The sequence below is a fragment of the Dasypus novemcinctus genome, chromosome 5 (genome assembly GCF_030445035.2).
Source record: "Dasypus novemcinctus isolate mDasNov1 chromosome 5, mDasNov1.1.hap2, whole genome shotgun sequence".
Lineage (NCBI taxonomy): Eukaryota > Metazoa > Chordata > Mammalia > Cingulata > Dasypodidae > Dasypus > Dasypus novemcinctus.
The window spans coordinates 66,175,990-66,193,507 of NC_080677.1; the positions used below are offsets into that span (position 1 = coordinate 66,175,990).

Here is a 17,518-nt window from a genome sequence, read left to right on the forward strand (position 1 = left end):
AAAAAAACAAACAAGATTTTACTTTATATGAAGATAAAACTTGACCTAATATACATATTTCCACTTCCCACCATCATGATTATATATCATGAAGTGCAGAAAATGTTCTTATTCTTAAAATCCTCAATTGCCTCATCTTCTAATTATAAAGATACGGATGTCACACAGTCTATTAAAAACTGCTGTTTTGTGTTTTCTACTAAAGAACAAATGTTACACGCTGGAAACATCTAGTTAGGGCTCTTGTAGCAATGTGGGGATTGCTGTAAAGTAAACAAGAACAATCCAGAGAAAATAACTGCTATTTAAACTGGAAATGAACCTAGGCAATGCTAAGATGTTCTGGGATTGTAAGAACAGTGTGGAAAAGCAGATGGGGTGGCAGGCTATCTGAAGTACTAATAGAAGGCATTTAGAAAGGGCATAAACTTTTTTAGGTAAAGGCAAGGAGCACTATGTAAGTATTATGCATAGGCATTCCCCACACATTTGTCAACACTTGCAGTTTTCTGTTTTGTTTTTAGTTTTTTTAGTAGTGGCCCTTCTAATAGGTGTGAAATGATATCTCTCTGTGGTTTTGATTTAAATTACCCTAATAGCTAGTGAGGTTGAAAATCCTTTCATGTGTTCTTTAGACATTTATATTTCCTTTTTGGAGAAATGTTTATTCGAGTCTTTTGCCCATTTTTCAATTGGGTTGGTATGTTTTTTTATTGTTGAGTTGCAGGATTTCTTTATATATCCTGGATATTAAACCCTTATTGGATATGTGGTTTCCAAATATTTTCCCCATTTAGTAGGCTGCCTTCTAGCTTCACAAAATGAACAGGTAGTGTTTCCTTCTCTTCAATTTTTTGAAGAGTTTGAGCAGAATTGGTATTCGTACTGTAATGTTTGGTAGAATTCACCAGTGAAGCCATCTAGTCCTGGACTTTTCTTTGTTGGGAGATTTTTTTTTTAACAAACCAATTTTATTGAGACACATTAATAAGACTACAATACCTCCAAAGTATACAATCAATGGTATTTGGTAGAATTACATAGTTGTGCATTCACACTTCAGTCATCATTAGAGCATTTTCATTATTTCAATAATAATAAACAAAAACAGACAAATGAACAAACAAGAAAATTCCTCACCTCTCAATTTCTCTGTTTCCCATGCTGTACATAGCTGCTATTTTTTGGCTATTCATGCACTATTATTTATTTGTTTATTAAGGAGTTTTGAGATATATTCACATACCATATGATCTATCCAAAGTGTACGATCATTGACCTTTAGCATAATCACAATGTTGTACATTCAATCACCTCAAAAATTTCTGAACAATTTCTACTCCAAAAAGAAAGACTCCATACAACCTAGCATTCATTCCCCAGCCCTATACAACCACCAATCTAATTTCATCTCTGTAAATGGATCTATACTTACACACTACACAAATGGAAGGATACAATCTGTAGCACTCTGTGCCTGGTCTCCTCCACTCAGTACAGGGTTTCCTTTTTTTTTTTTTATTTTTTTTAATTGACTTTGTAATAATATTACATTAAAAATATATATGTGAGGTCCCATTCAACCCTACCCCCCCGTCCCCCCTCTCCCCCCCCCCCCAACAACACTCGTTCCCATCATCATGACACATCCATTGGATTTGGTAAGTACATCTTTGGGCACCTCTGCACCTCATAGACAATGGTTCACATCATGGCCCATACTCTCCTCCATTCCATCCAGTGGGCCCTGTGAGGATTTACAATGTCCAGTGATTACCTCTGAAGCACCATCCAGGGCAGCTCCATGTCCCAAAGACGCCTCCACCTCTCAGGGTTTCCTTTTTATCTGACACTAACATTTTGTAGTATTAACTACATTTGTTCAGCTTCAAAGAAAATGGTCTTAAAGATGTAATTTTACTCATATTCATATTTCACAAAATATATTTAGTTCATAATAGTGCAATTATACAGTATTTGTCCTTTTGTGTCTGGTGTGCTTCATTCAAAATAATGCCCTCTGTGTTCATCTATGTTGTCAAAAAGTTTCACGACTTCATTTCTTCTTATCACTGCATAATATCCCATCACATGTATACACCAAAATTTGTTTATCCATCATCAGTTGATGGATACCTGTGTTGGGAGGTTTTTGATGACTGTGTCAATCTCTTTACTTGTAACTGGTCTGTTCAGGTCTTCTATTTCTTCTAGAGTCAGATAGGCTGTGTGTTTCTAGGAATATGTCCATTTCATCTGGGTTGTCTAATTTGTTGGCATACAGTTGCTCATATTACCATCTAATGACTTTTTTATTTCTGTGGAGTCAGTAATGTCCCGCCTCTCGTTTCTGATTTGTGTCTTATCTTTTTTTCTTTGTCTAACTAAGGACTTGTCCATTTTACTGAGTTTTTCAACGAACCAACTTTTAGTTTTGTTAATCTATTGTTTTTTTATTCTCAATTTCATTTATTTCTGCTCTCATCATTGCTATTTCTTTTTTTCTCCTTGCTTTGGGATTAGTTTGCTGCTCTTTTTCTAGTTCCTCCAGGTGTACAGTTAGTTCTTGGATTTTACCACTTTCTTCTTTTTTTAGCCTAGGCAATTAGAGCTATAAATTTCCCTCTCAGCCCTGCCTTTGCTGCATCCCATAAGTTTTGATATGTTGTGTTCTCATTTTCAATCATCTCGAGATATTTACTGATTTTTCCTGCAATTTCTTCTTGGACCCACTGATTGTTTAAGAGGGTGTTGTTTAATCTCAATATATTTGTGAATTTTCCCTCTTTCTGCCTATTATTGATTCCAGCTTCATTCTACTATGGTCAGAGAAAGAACTCTGTATACTTTCAATCTTTTTAAATTTATTGAGACTTGTTTTATGACCCAACATGTGGTCTATCCTGGAGAATGAGCATTTGAGGTAAATATTTATCCTGTTGTTTTGGGGTGTAATGGACTGTATGTGTTACATCTAGTTAATTTATCATATTATTTAAGTTCTTTGCTGCCTCCCTTATTGATCTTCTGTCTACATCAGGGGTTCTTAACCTTTTTTGCACTATGGACCCCTTACTAAGTCGACACTATACTGTGTATTATTTAATAAATGTATCACACTCACACCAATATGTCACCACAAGAATAATGGTTTGTTTTTTTTTAATATCAATTCAAACTCATGGACCCCTTGTTAAGAACCCCTGGCTAGGTGTTCTAGCAGTTGGTCAGAGTGGTTACAGTAGTCTGATATTATTTACGAATTCCAAAAAGAAATATAGATTATGTTTGTATACTGGTCAGTTCTTCTGGTGTGACAACCCTTTCATTGTATTAGATTCAGCTGAGACATCTGACTAACATAGTTAAGATCACCTCATTAGAGTGCGACTCAGTGTCATGAGTCCCAGGCTCCTAGGGGATAAAAGAGATGCTCATGGGAAACGGACTTTGGCCCAGTGGTTAGGGCGTCCGTCTACCACATGGGAGGTCCGCGGTTCAAACCCCGGGCCTCCTTGACCCGTGTGGAGCTGGCCATGCGCAGCGCTGATGCGCGCAGGGAGTGCCGCGCCACGCAGGGGTGTCCCCCGCGTGGGGGAGCCCCACGCGCAAGGAGTGCGCCCGTGAGGAAAGCCGCCCAGCGTGAAAAGAAAGAGCAGCCTGCCCAGGAATGGCGCCGCCCACAGTTCCCGTGCTGCTGACGACAACAGAAGCGGACAAAGAAACAAGACGCAGCAAATAGACACCAAGAACAGACAACCGGGGGGGGGGGGCGGAATTAAAATAAATAAATAAATCTTAAAAAAAAAAAAAAAAAAAAGAGATGCTCATATGGAAGTAAATACATAGAGATTTAGAAAACATCTGCAAAAGCAGATATGCAGGAAGAGAAAGTACTCCATAGACATAGGAAGAGATGATGAGCTTGATAGTCTACAGCTGACCTTGTGGAGAGAAAAGAGCACCTGAGCCAGAAAGAAACAAGCCCCAGGGAGAAGGATGAGTCTTATGCCAGGCAACAACTGAGACAGGAAGTAGCTGGACCCATGAAGCCTTTAGGAGGAAGAGCAAGGCTGAACCCTCACAGAGGGCAGCCATCTTGCTACAACACATGGCAACAGACTTTGGTGAGGGAAGTAACTTTCGCTTTATGGCCCTGTGGCTGTGTGCTTCTACCCCAAATAAACACCTTTTAAAAAAGCCAACAGAGTTTTGGTACTTTGCATCAGCACCCCTTTGGCTAACTAATACAGTGGTGTACTGAAATCTATTATAGAGATGTCTGTTTTCCCTTCAGGTTTGCCAATGTTTGCCTCAGATACTTTGGGCAACCTGTACATATTTTATTAACATATGGTGTCCTTTGTCTCTTATAACAGCTTTTGACTTAAAGTCTACTTTGTCCAATATTAGTGTAGCTACCCATCTTTTTGGTTACTGTTTGCATGGAACACCTTTTTCCAACCTTTCATATTCAACCTATTTTTGTCTTTGGGTCTAAAATGAGTTCCTGCAGGAGAATTGCATCCAGCATCCATGTGGAATCTAAACCCCCTCTTGATATAGATGTGGAGTGGACACAACCATTCCAAGGTCCACAGGATGGAGGAATAGAGTATGGATTAGAGTGGACTTACTGATAGTCTATTCATGAACTATTGTGATCAGTAATAGAAGAAAATGTGGCATTGGTGTGGAGAAAGTGGCCATGGTGGCTGCTGGGGGTAGGGCGTGGGAGGAAGAGATATATGTGGGGGCATTTTTGGGACTTGGAGTTGTCCTGGGTGGTGCTGCGGGGACAGTTACCGGACATTGTATGTCCTCCCATGGCCCGCTGGGTGGACTGTGGGAGAGTGTAGGCTATGGTGTGGACCATTGACCATGAGGTGCAGCGGTGCTCAGAGATGTATTCACCAAGTGCAATGAATGTCTCATGATGGTGGAGGAGGTTGTTGTTATGGGGTGGGGTCTGGGGTGAGGGGGGTGGGGGGTATATGGGGACCTCATATTTTTTTAATGTAATATTAAAAAAATAAAGACAAAAAATAAATAAATAAAATAAAATGGGTTTCTTGTAGAAAGCACATAGGTGAATCATACTTCCTTATTCCTTTTGCCTTTTATCCCTTTTGTGTTTTTTGGCTGGGGAGTTTACCATTAACATTCAAGGTTATGACTATAAAGGTAATACTTCGGCCATTTTATCCTTTAGTTTATATATATCATACCTTATTTTGCTTCCCTTTTTACCCTTTAAGTTACCATTACTGATTATCTTCATTTCTACATCTCCTCCAAGCCTCTCTCTCCTGTCTTTTCCTTTCAGCCTGTAGAACTCCCTTTTATATTTCTTGTAGGGCAGGTCTTTTATTGGTGAACTCTCAGTTTCCTTTTATCTTTGAGTACTTTAAACCCTCCCTCATTTGTGAAGGACAGTTTTGCTGTTAAAGAAATTTTGGCTGGCTGTTTCTCTCTTTCAGTATTTTAAATAAATCATACCACTGCCTTCTTGCTTCCATGGTTTCTGATGAAAAATCAGCACATAATTTTGTTTTCTTGTATGCAACAGATCACTTTTCTCTTGCTGCTTCCAGGATTCTCTTTATCTTTGGCATTTGACATCCTGATTAGTATGTCTCGGAGTAGGTCTATTAGGATTTATTCTGTTTGAAATATGGTGCAATTCTTGGACATGTATATTATTTTCTTCATAAGTTGTGAAATTTTCAGCCATTATTTCCTCCAATATTCTTTCTGCCCCTTTTCTCTTTTCCTCTTGGGGTACTGATGATACATATGTTTGTGCACTTTATGCTGTCATTCAATTCCCTGAAAACCTGCTCAATTTTTCCCATTCTTTTCTTTATCTGTTCTTCTGTCTGTGAAATCCTAAACGTCCCATCTTCTAGTTTACTGATTCTTTCTTTTGCCTATTCAAACCTGTTGTTGTATGTCTCTAGCATATTTTTAAATTCTTCTATTGTGACTTTCGTTCCCATAGTTACGTTATGTTTCTTTTCATACTTTCAAATTTTTCTTTATGCACAGTGTCTTAATATCCTTTATCTCTTTAGCCATATTTTCCTTTATCTCCTTCAAATGATTTAGGAGATTTGTTTGAACATCCTTGATTAGCTGTTTCAAATTCTGTCTCCTCTGAAATTTTAATTTGTTCCTTTGGTCCATATCTTCCTGTTTCTTAGTATGACTTGTAACTTTTTTCCTGATATCTAGGCATCTAATTATCATGATGATTTTACTCTGAAGGTTGGTTTCTCTTTCTTGCTGAAGGTTTTGTTACTGTCTGGCTTTGTGTTAAGGCTCTTCTTTGACACTTGGTTAACTTTTTACAGGCAATTAGAATTGCCCATGTTTAACTGATCAGATTTATTCAGCTCTTCTTTATCTGACTATTGCTAGTTTTTTACTTCAGTTTCTCTCTCTCCTTGTCCTGTTCTTCCCTGGACACTATACATTGTTCCCTTGGCCTCCAGAGTCCCAGAAGAGTTGTTTCAGACAGTTTCTCCCTGTCTATGAGTTGTTCTTGGAGGAGGAGTTAAGTCCTGTAGCTCCCTACTTTGCCATCTTCTCTGGAAGTCAGTCTTAATATACTGTTTAACAATATGGGCCTTGGTCCTCCACCTAAGTTTCACCACTTTCTAACTGCAACGGTGAGGACTTAATTTTTAATACACTGCTGTATCTGCTAGCACAGATAATATTACTCAAAGAGCTGCTATGAGAAATTATAATGCTTACACAGCATTTAGTACAGGACTTGGCCCAGAGTAATAGGGAACTGCTGTTATTATTAACTTATGTTAATGATATGGGTGTAATATTCTTTATTCAGAGATAGAAAAGATAATTAAAATTATTTTTGCCCTGTATATGACTTAACTGCAGGATGTTGACACCATTAGTAAAAATCAAAGTAGTGAAAGGTGTTTTTTTCGGGGTGAAAGGGGATGAAGGTGGGAAGGGAAGACAGTTTTACTGGCAATATCTGTTCTTATATAACATAGATCATCCAGTTTGAACATTTTAACATACAGTTACACACAACTCTCAAAATGAGAATAACTGGTAAAAGCTGGAAAAATATATTTGCAAATTACCTATAAGAAATGGTCAACGAAACTTTTAAATCAGAGAAAAGATCAGATAGAGAAAGGGAAAAAAATGTGTAAGTAACACTGTTGGGGACTGAATCATGACATCTAATAAGAGCATGTTCAGGTCCCAAACCCTAGTCCTGTGGTTGTGAAAGCCATTGGTAAATGGGAAATGTAAAGATGTTATTAGTTAAGGCATGCCTAAACTGAATGAGGGTGGACCTTAATCCAAAATGGATGATGTCTTTTTAAGCAAAGGAAATTAGACATAGAAAAAGAAGTCATGAGGAACAGCCATAAGCTGGTAGTTAATGGAACCTGGAAGAGAAAGATGACAACGGCCATGTACAGGTTACAGAAAAGCCGAGGATTGCTGACAGCCAGTCCCATAACACCAATCTTTGGGGAGAAAGCATCACCTTGCTGATGCCCCACATTTGAATTTCTCCTATCCACAAAACCATGAGCCAATAAATTCCAACCCATTAAGTGGTATTTATTAATAACTGAATACCATTACTAGGAAACTCAAACAAATACTAAAGTCAGTTTTGGAGTCAGTAGATAGGAAAAGACTGCTAAAGGGAAGGAAGAGGAGTCAAAATATGTCTGAGAGGGGGGTAATCAACTATGGCAGAAAGGTCAAAGAGAAATGAAGGAAAGAATCTTTACGTTTTTTCTATGAGGGGGTACTTAGCTACCTTGTAAAGAAGAGTTTCCAGGGAATAGTGAGAACATAAACCAGGCTAAGGAAGGTCAAGGAGAATCAAATAAGAACTGAAGAGAAGAAAACTGAGGTAGTTGAAAAAAAAATTTTTTTTGTCAAGATTGGAGTCAAAGATTAAAAAAAAATCTTCAAAATGGTTCATGACAATCTTCCACTGTCACTCTGATGAACTACTATATAGACTACTAGGTTAGTTTTTATTACCTTTTTATTTATTATTTCACCTTCTTCTAGGATAACAGCTGCTTACTTTTCTTTAGGCAACCTCCAATCCCCATCTCTAAATCCATGTGGTTTGAATGAGAGTGACTGCACCCCCTGGGTTCTAAGTATGGGCATGTAACTCAGACCAGGCCAAAGTATATGATTCCCATAATGGGCATTTGATACACACAGGCCAATCAGTACCAATAAGCATTATTTCCAGGACTTTTGCTGGAACTACAGGAAGAAAAGAAGCTGGCTATTTTCTCTAAGAGAACTATGAAGGTATGAAAAGGTAGGTACAATAATCACATAGGGGGAAGTGGACTTGGCTCAGTGGTTAGGGTGTCCGTCTACTACATGGGAGGTCCACGGTTCAAACTCCGGGCCTCCTTGATCCGTGTGGAGCTGACCCATGTGCAGCGCTGATGCACGCAAGGAGTGCCCTGCCACGCAGGGGCGTCCCCCGCGTGGGCCCCACGCGCAAGGAGTGTGCCCCATAAGGAGAGCCACCCAGCGCAAAAGAAAGTGCAGCCTGCCTAAGAATGGTGCTGCCCACATGGAGAGCTGACACAACAAGATGACGCAACGAAAAGAAACACAGATTCCCGTGCCACTGACAACAACAGAAGTGGACAAAGAACATGCAGCAAATAGACACAGAGAACAGAAAACTGGGGTGGGGGGGAAGGGGAGAGAAATAAAAAATAAATAAATCTTTAAAAAAAGAAATCACATAGGGAAGTCTTTCTAAAAATGAAGCCAAACAGAGGAAAGGAGTGCCCCAAAATGGGGAAAGATATATTTCTAATGACAGCACTTAAATACTGAAAGTCAACCTTACCCAAATTTAGCTGTACCCCTATGTCAATAAATATCTTATGCTAATGCCAGTTCGATTTAGATTTCTATCACTTAAAACTGAATAAACACTGATTAATATAATTACTCAACCCAGATCAAGTACCAGGTCCTTTTGGCATTTTAGAGTCACTAAATAATTTTGGAGGAAGGCCAAAAAAAAAAACCAAAAAACCAATCTACCTTATATTCCCTTATACTAAGATGTGTACTTCATAAAAAGTGTTATAATGAGATCAGTGTGTTTTCAACTCTGACTTAAATTTTTTAAAATAATTTTGATTCATAAACTTTACAGACATCTATCAGAAAATGACAAGGAAAACAGAGCTAGTAAAAAGACCACAGGAGGAAAACAGAAGAGAGCTGAGAGCTTCTGGTTTGTTTTTTCTGTTTTATGATGAAGGTAAAAAAATAGTAGCTATTGCCATACATTCTAATATCTGGCAGTGTAAATAAAGTTCCAAAGATCATGTGTCATTTTAGGAAAACATTTACCTAGTTACAAGGTAAATCTAGAAATCCATCCACATATACATAATGCCATGCAGTATATTTTAAAATAGGACATTGTGGTTCTCAAAAAGCAGGTAACAGTGGGTTTTACAGAGCTTATGTGAAATAAAAATTACATTTAAATTTTATTTTGCAGATACCTATCAAATTGCTGGCCTTACTACAGATGAAAATATTTTGTCCTATATTCTACTTCCACTGAGAATTTATCACTAAACTTTTTACTATAGCCGTAAAACTAAAGAAGAGTTTATTTATACTACCAGAGCGCAGCATAGGTATTTGTGGTTTATTTCCATTTAAATTAACCAAAATAATTATAAGGAAAAAGTAACTTCTGTAGTTTACTTACATCACAGCTACTGCCAAATAAACCATTAGAAAATGAAATCAAGTTATAGGATTTGTCACCCCAGCGTACTGCTGGATCTCCAGTAAGGATCATTGCAGTTACCTAAAATAAAATATTTTTCCAAATTAAAATGGTTTAAACATTGATTTGTATGTATCTATATCTTAAACACATACACATTATCACTTTCCTTCTTCACACCAATGAAATTTAATAAAATGATAATACATTTATACTCAGATAATAATAATTCTGGTCATGACATCACATATTTCTCAAAACCTCAAGTTAAGAAAATCCTACTAGAGAAGAGAATGCCGGTACACTATTCATGAAAGTTTAGAGAACACAATTGAAAGGTCAAGGCTTTTGCAACTTGAATAGAACAAAGGCTTTGATAAGTTTAGTCCTTAAAATTTAGTTACGAGAAGAATATTTCAAGAATTTATATCCTACTAAATCTGTTTTTCAAACTGTGGGTCATGGTCCATTAGTGGGTCATGAAATCAATTTAATGCATCAAAATGAGCATTCTTTATAAAAGAAATAGAATAAAGTGGGATGGAAATATAAAAGTACACAGCAGATAGTAAAAGTAAAGTTTTCTGAAACTTGTATTTTATTTGTGTGTGTCTATGTGTGTGCATGCATGAGCACACACTGGCCTACAATTTAAATGTATTTCTAACTATGGATTGCTGTCAGAAAAATTTAAACAATATTGCACTAAAACATCTTCTTCCTTAGGAAAAGGTTTGATGATTCTTCTACTGAAAAAAAAAATACAGCTAAAGAGGAGGAAAAGTTAGTATATAGCTACAAGGTTGGTTTTTCAATCCTAGATTTTTAAATTATTATTTAATATTGATAAATGCATAATCAAATAATTTAAGTGTTTTCAGAAGTCTAGGGGAGTAGAGCAGTTGAGCACCTATTTCCCACATGGGAGGTCCTGGGTTCAATCCCCTGCCCTAGCACCTTAAAAAAAAAGTCTATGAGACTTCTAATATGATTACAACTTTCAATTATTTCTCAAGAAACAATAACATTACTCAAAACAGGCTGGGGAGGAGAGTAAGGCCACTTTTATCCTTAAACTCAAGAAAGTCAGTGTTCTCGATAAAAACAAATGAAATAGTATATACATTACTTAAAAGTGTGATATAATTCTTAGGACAAAGCTTCCTAAGTAACATGCCAAGGCACACATTGCCAAGGTTTACAAGCGGGTTCTCAAGGCATCTTTAGCATGAGATGTACATTCACCCCAGTGTCCTGCATAATTTTTTTTGAGCGTACAATGAAAATAAGGTTGGGAAACAATGACATACGTCATGGAAACAGTCATAGGTCTTTAAATAAAGTGCAAAATATGTCTAAGTAATGCTGCAAGAATATACAAAGCATTATTAACTAGTTATGTATAGTCTTTAATTTGGTACATGTATATTTTATAGCTAAAAATAAGTTTTAAGAAGCTATATGTTTAAAAAAGAAAAAATGTTCTCATGTTCAATATATTCACGTGTCCTACAGAAACATGTGTGGGAAGAAATAACATATAACAAGACAGTTAAGTACCTGAGAATAATCTTCCGGTGCTACATGCGGACTGCTATCCTCTATGGAATATACAAATATACTGCTCTGGATTTTTTCTAGCATAGTCAAGTTCTCTGGGTCAAGACCAATCAGATATTCTCGTGCCTAAAGGGCAAGCAGATTATGATTAAATGTTACAAATGATATTCTACATACCAGGAAAATCTCTAAAATAATTTTTCGGGAAAAGGCCCATTAAGAAGTGTAAATTATAACCTTAGCCCACTGAGTTCGCTCCTCACTAGTTAATGCCGCAACCCCAGGTCCATCAGGTTCACTATGGCACTTCTTATGGATGTATGTCAATTGTCTTAAGGAAAGTTTAAAGAAAGAGAAGATTCAAAAAGAGCATAGGCAGTTTAGTAGCTACTTTGGCCTTTAATAAGTCATAACATTGCTATTTCTCCAAATAAAGGGATTATGACCTTAAGAACAATGGATTTGTTTTCTACATTACATCATTTTTTTAAGTGACTATGTTTTATTAACACTGAAAGTATATTTGACAACTTAATTTTAGGAAATAAATTTGGTGTTTGGCTGACATAATTTCAAAATGTACACATATTTCCATGGTCTAGGTAAATATTCAGAGAACTTGAAAAATACCGTTAAGCAATCATACAAATACAATGCAAACATCTAACTAAAATCATGTGCACATATCTGTAACTAGAGGTCTTAAACTCTACACTCAAACAATATTTTTAAGTTTTTTACTCCAAAAAGAGAAGTACCATGTGGTCAGTTTTAAATATTCTCACATGAGCCACTCTTACTCATAACCACTATATTTTTAAAGATGATTAAAGAGGAATTATTTGCCATTAACATTCTATTCTCACAGTCTGATGAGATTCACATATATATCTTTAAATATATAACAGGTAATTATATCTAAATAACAGGGTTCTCCCACAAGGAAATAAATTCTTATCAATCAAAAATTCAGAGGTTTAGTTTCTGTCCTACTTCCTCACAGCGCATGCTAACAAACTGCCTGAATTTAGAAGTTTCCAAGGATTCCTCAAAAGTGCACTAATATAGGTTAAGAAATGGTCAAAAAGCACCATTAGTCACCATCCTTTATTTATGGCTTCATCATTCAAAATGAGAAACATATACCATTACTGATTTGCATAATCTATTCTTTAATTATTTCTTTAATACCAGAGAAAAAATAAATATCTTACTCCAGAATGCTGCCCTTTTTATTTGAACCCTAATGGTGTCATGTGGAGCAGATGAGGATTTCTTCACCAAACTATCTGCATCTATGGTAGGAGCAATTTGCCTTGTCTCTCTTCATACTTATTTGTCTTTGCTAGACTACTAATTTTTTATTCAATTACAAAAAAACCTTCTATAATTTGTTGTTACTCGGTGGGCATAGGAACTAGCATTGATTCTGAATGAAAGATAAAATCTACCTCAATGTCTTTTCCATATAGTACTTGTTGCTGTTCTTCCCTTACCATCTCAAAGGGTCAGTTTTGACTATGAAACATCTTTTTGCTGCTCCTTGATATAGCCATTTTCATTCTCCATGGGAAATGACTACCTCTTAAAAGGTGGTCATTATCAGAAAGATATGACCAGAGAAAATGTGTTAAACCTGAACTGACAATTTAAGTTTGATGATTAAAGGATAATAATTGTCCAAATCTTCACTATTAAGAGGTACAGATTTGGAAACTAGAGAAATCCCCCTTTTCCTTCAATTTAGCTATCTATGTACCTGTTTCTCTGCAACACACACAATTTTTGATATTTAAAGGCACAAAAATTTGTATTAAAAGCATCTGCATTTTGAACCATACATCTTTCAAAATTATTCCACAGTTGATGACTTATCACAATCTGGTTTCTGCCTGTAAACATATGTAAACACACCCATCCACACAGTAATGAGGGATCTTCAAATTCAAACAACAATACAAACCATTTTTCACCTGTCAGTTCATCAGATATTTTTTAAAAAGTAAATATTGTGTCAGCAAGGATGTGGAGAAATGGGTATCTTCATAAAATACTGGCAGGGAAGATAATACCGCATTGGGTAACAGTTTGACTCAATTAAAATTTTTAAACACATTTATTTTATGACCCAGAAATTTCACTTCTAATATCAACCCATAGATATTTTCTCCCATATCCACCAAGAAGCATGCTTGAAGATGTTCAGTTTCTTCTAACAAATATCGAAAAATATCTAAATGTCTACTAATGGAGAAATGTTCAGACTATTGTATACCCATATGTACTGTGGCCATATGAAAATATCGCTACGTCTTATTATTGACTAAAACTTACAAATGGGAGAAAAACACTAAAAATAACACTATTTTTAAGAATGTACAACTATCCCCATCTCATACCACATACAAAAATCTATTCTAGGTAGACTGTAAATCTAAACATGAAAGGCAAAACGATAAAATTCTAAAATATAATATAAGAAAGTATCTTCTTGGCATTGGGTTAAGAGAAATATTTTCTCAACAGGACGCAAAAAGTATAATCTGTATGGTGAAAGACTGATAAATTGGACTACATTCAAATTAAGAACTTGTTTGTAAACAGATGCCTTTAATAGTGTGAAAGGACAATTATAATACCTTTTCCTACTCAGGGAATAGCAGTCCATAAAGCCAACAAAGGGCTTGCAGATATAATGAATTCCTACAACACTCATAAACTGGTAAAAGTACTTATTGGTACAACCACTGTGGGAAAATAGCATTACCTATTAAAGTGAAATATACACATACTCTCTGATTCAGCAAGACCACCAACCCATAAGTCCACCCTTTGACTCAGCAAGCCCACTCCTGGGTATTAACCAGACAGAAATGCATGCACATATGCACCAAAAGACCTATACAAGAATGTTCACACAGCATGATTTATAATAGTAAAAACGCTAAGAAACAACCTAAAAGATTAACCTTGGGAAGGAAGGTAAATGAGACAAGGTAAAAGGTGGGGCTTCTGGATTACTGGAAATATTCTATTTCTTGATGTGGGTGATGGTTACATGATAATCTAGCCATATACTTCATGTATGTGTTTTTGAACAAGTGTGTTACACTTAAAAATATTCTTAAATACATATATAGAGGGAAGCAGACTTGGCCCAATGGATAGGGCACCCGTCTACCACATGGGAGGTCCGTGGTTCAAACCCCGGACCTCCTTGACCCGTGTGGAGCTGGCCCATGCGCAGTGCTGATGCGCACAAGGAGTGCTGTGCCATGCAGGGGTGTGCCCCATGTAGGGGAGCCCCACACACAAGAAATGCATCCCATAAGGAAAGCTGCCCAGTGTGAAAAAAGTGCAGCCTGCCCAAGAATGGCGCCGCACACATAGAGAGCTGACACAACAAGATGACGCAACAAAAAGAAACACAGATTCCCGGTGCCACTGATAAGGATAGAAGTGGACACAGAAGAACACACAGCGAATGGACACAGAGAGCAGACAACTGGGGGGGGGCAAGGAGAGAGAAATTTTTTTTAAAAATCTTAAAAAAAAAATACACATACAGAGATACAAACAATTCAATCTAGAAAATTGAACAATTGTATATTTATGATTTTAAAGAATCATAGTTAACTTTTTAGAAGAAGCAAGGCAGTTGGTATGATAATGATGTGTTTTTTATAAGAGTACTTATATTTTAGAGCTAAATACTAAAACATAAATGGTGAAAAATGTCTCCTATTCAAAATAATTCAAGGAGGAGTAAAAGGGGGTGGGGATGCAAGGAAGTATAGATGAAACAAGACTGAGTTCATAATTGTTGAAGTCAGGTTATGACTACAAGGGGGTTCACTATAATTCCATCCACATTATGAAATTTTCCATAATAAAATTTAAAAATACATACAAACAAAATAATATAGACAACATATGTTTATATATAGGATGCCATCAACATGGTAATGGGAAACATTCCTTGGAAAAGTCCCCTCTTAGAATCAACTAGTAAAAGGACAAATCCCACTTGCACAGAATTCTAGAGGACAAAAGACACTGAAGAAGAACTCCACAAATGCTCCATCAAAGAAAAAGAAAAATAATCTCCAAGATGAGGTAGGAGATTTCTGTCCCTCACCTAACAATCCAGCCCCCTCTCCATCAGTCAGTCCTATGCAGCTTGGGAGTCACACAGAGATAGCACAGCCCATGTCACTCCTGCTGAGGACACAGACTATAGAGCTATTCACAGAAGTGAGTTAGAATCCCATGCATATTCAGGCACAGGGAACACAAGTCCACAGAGACTCAAAGCAGAACACAAGCAACCAAGGAGCTCTGCATAAAAATGGGTCCCAAGGGAGGGGAGGAGAGGAGACCATGGCAGAACTGTTGGCCAGAATTGTGCACACTCAGTCCAGTCCCTGTTGGCTGGACCAACTAAACACAAAATGGACCTTTACGGGATTAAACCCCTCTCTGGATTTACCCAACCTGGCTCCCCAGGGGAGATTACTCTAAAGAGAAAGAAACCAGAGACAGAAAAGCCGCACAGAGTGGGAACTGAACTACCCTATGGCAGGACAGGTCCAAGAACTGCAAAGACTAAGGAAAAGAAGGCAGTGACTGAGGGGGAGAATTTAAATAAATCATAGAACCCGGGGATAAAATCCTGCACAAAAACAAACAAAACAGTTTAAGATTTCCAAAGAAAGAAGGTGAAATAATTGCACAAAAAGCACAATCTTAAAAATTGTACTGCATATCTAGGGCAAGAATTTGATGATAAAGAACTGAAAAAATCTGAATAGTTAAACATAGGCTACTCTTAAGGTACAGAACAAGTTGGACCAAGAACAAAGAAAAGCCTTAACACAAAGCCAATCAACAATAAAACCCTACACAAGAGGAAGAAAATGACCTTCAGAATTAACATATCAAAATAACCAGATTCCCAGACATCAGCAAAAAATTACAGGCCAAATACGAGAAATAGGAAGCCATAGCTCAGTCAAGAGAGCAAATAATAATTTCAGAGAAAACACAGAATTTGAAACAACTAATCAAAGAAGTTCCAACAAATCTCCTAATTCAATTCAAGATGATAAAGGAAAATAAGAATAAAGAGAACTAAAGGATATTAAGACAACAATGTGTGAGCATAAAGAAGAACATGCAAGTTTATAAAGAAACAAGAGAAATTAGGGTAATGAAAGGCACAATACTGAAGATTAAAAATATAGAGGCATAGAACAGCAGATCTGAACAGGCAAAATATAGAATCAATGAAAGAGAAGGGAGAATAATCAAAATCATCCAGTCAGAAGAACAGATAGAGAAGAAAAAAAATTGAGCAGAGTCTCAGGGATTTGAGTAACAGCATGAAGCGTCCAAACACACACATCATGGGTATCGCAAAAGGAGAAAAGAAGGAAAAAGAAGTAGAAAGAATATGTGAGGAAATAATAGCGAAAAATTTCCCACCTCTTAGGAGGACACAATTACACATGTCCAAGAAGCACAACATACTCCAAACAGAATAAATCCTAATAGAACTACTCTAAGACACATACTAACCAGAATTTCAAATGGCAAAGATAGAGAATTCTGATAATACCAAGAGTAAAGCAATTTGTTACATAAAAGAGATTCTCTTTAAGAAAAAGTGCTGATTCTCATCAGAAATCATGGGTGTGAGAAGGCAGCGGCATGACATATTTAAAATACTGAAACAGAGAAATTGCCAGCCAAAAATTTAACAGCAAAACTGTCCTTCAAAATTGACGGAGAGTTTAAAATATCCACAGATAAACACAAATTGAGAAAGTTCATCAGTAAAGGATCTGACCTGCAAAAATTATTAAAGGAAATTCTGCAGGTTTAAAGGAAAAGACAGGAAGGAGTGTATGGGAGTAGTGTAGAAAAAATGAAGATCATCAGTAAAGTTACCTAAAAGGGCAAGAATCCAACAGTACTGTATTCTCAATATATAACACTAGTCTTTAATTCCTATAAGAGTCAAAATATAATTGAACAAGAAAAAAGGTAAATTTCCTGATAACAGACATACAAACTATACAGAGGTAATGTGGAACAAAAACCACATAAAGAAGAGAAACAGGAATAGTAGTGTATGCTACTAAGGTTAAGTTGGTATTTTCT

At 36.6% G+C, this 17,518-nt stretch overlaps 1 protein-coding gene across 4 annotated transcripts in view; it reads right to left on the reverse strand.

Annotated features, from left to right (window-relative positions):
- The window catches only part of CROT (carnitine O-octanoyltransferase), a 67,032-nt gene that overhangs the window by 21,059 nt on the left and 28,455 nt on the right, over positions 1-17,518 (reverse strand). For all 4 annotated transcript variants that reach the window (XM_058297074.2, XM_058297075.1, XM_071215186.1 and 1 more), the window contains exons 7-9: positions 11,594-11,687; positions 11,357-11,482; positions 9,776-9,877 (exon numbers count right to left, since the gene is read on the reverse strand). In XM_058297074.2, coding sequence (XP_058153057.1) covers positions 9,776-9,877; positions 11,357-11,482; positions 11,594-11,687 — 322 coding nt within the window. The remainder of the gene's footprint in view (positions 1-9,775; positions 9,878-11,356; positions 11,483-11,593; positions 11,688-17,518) is intronic.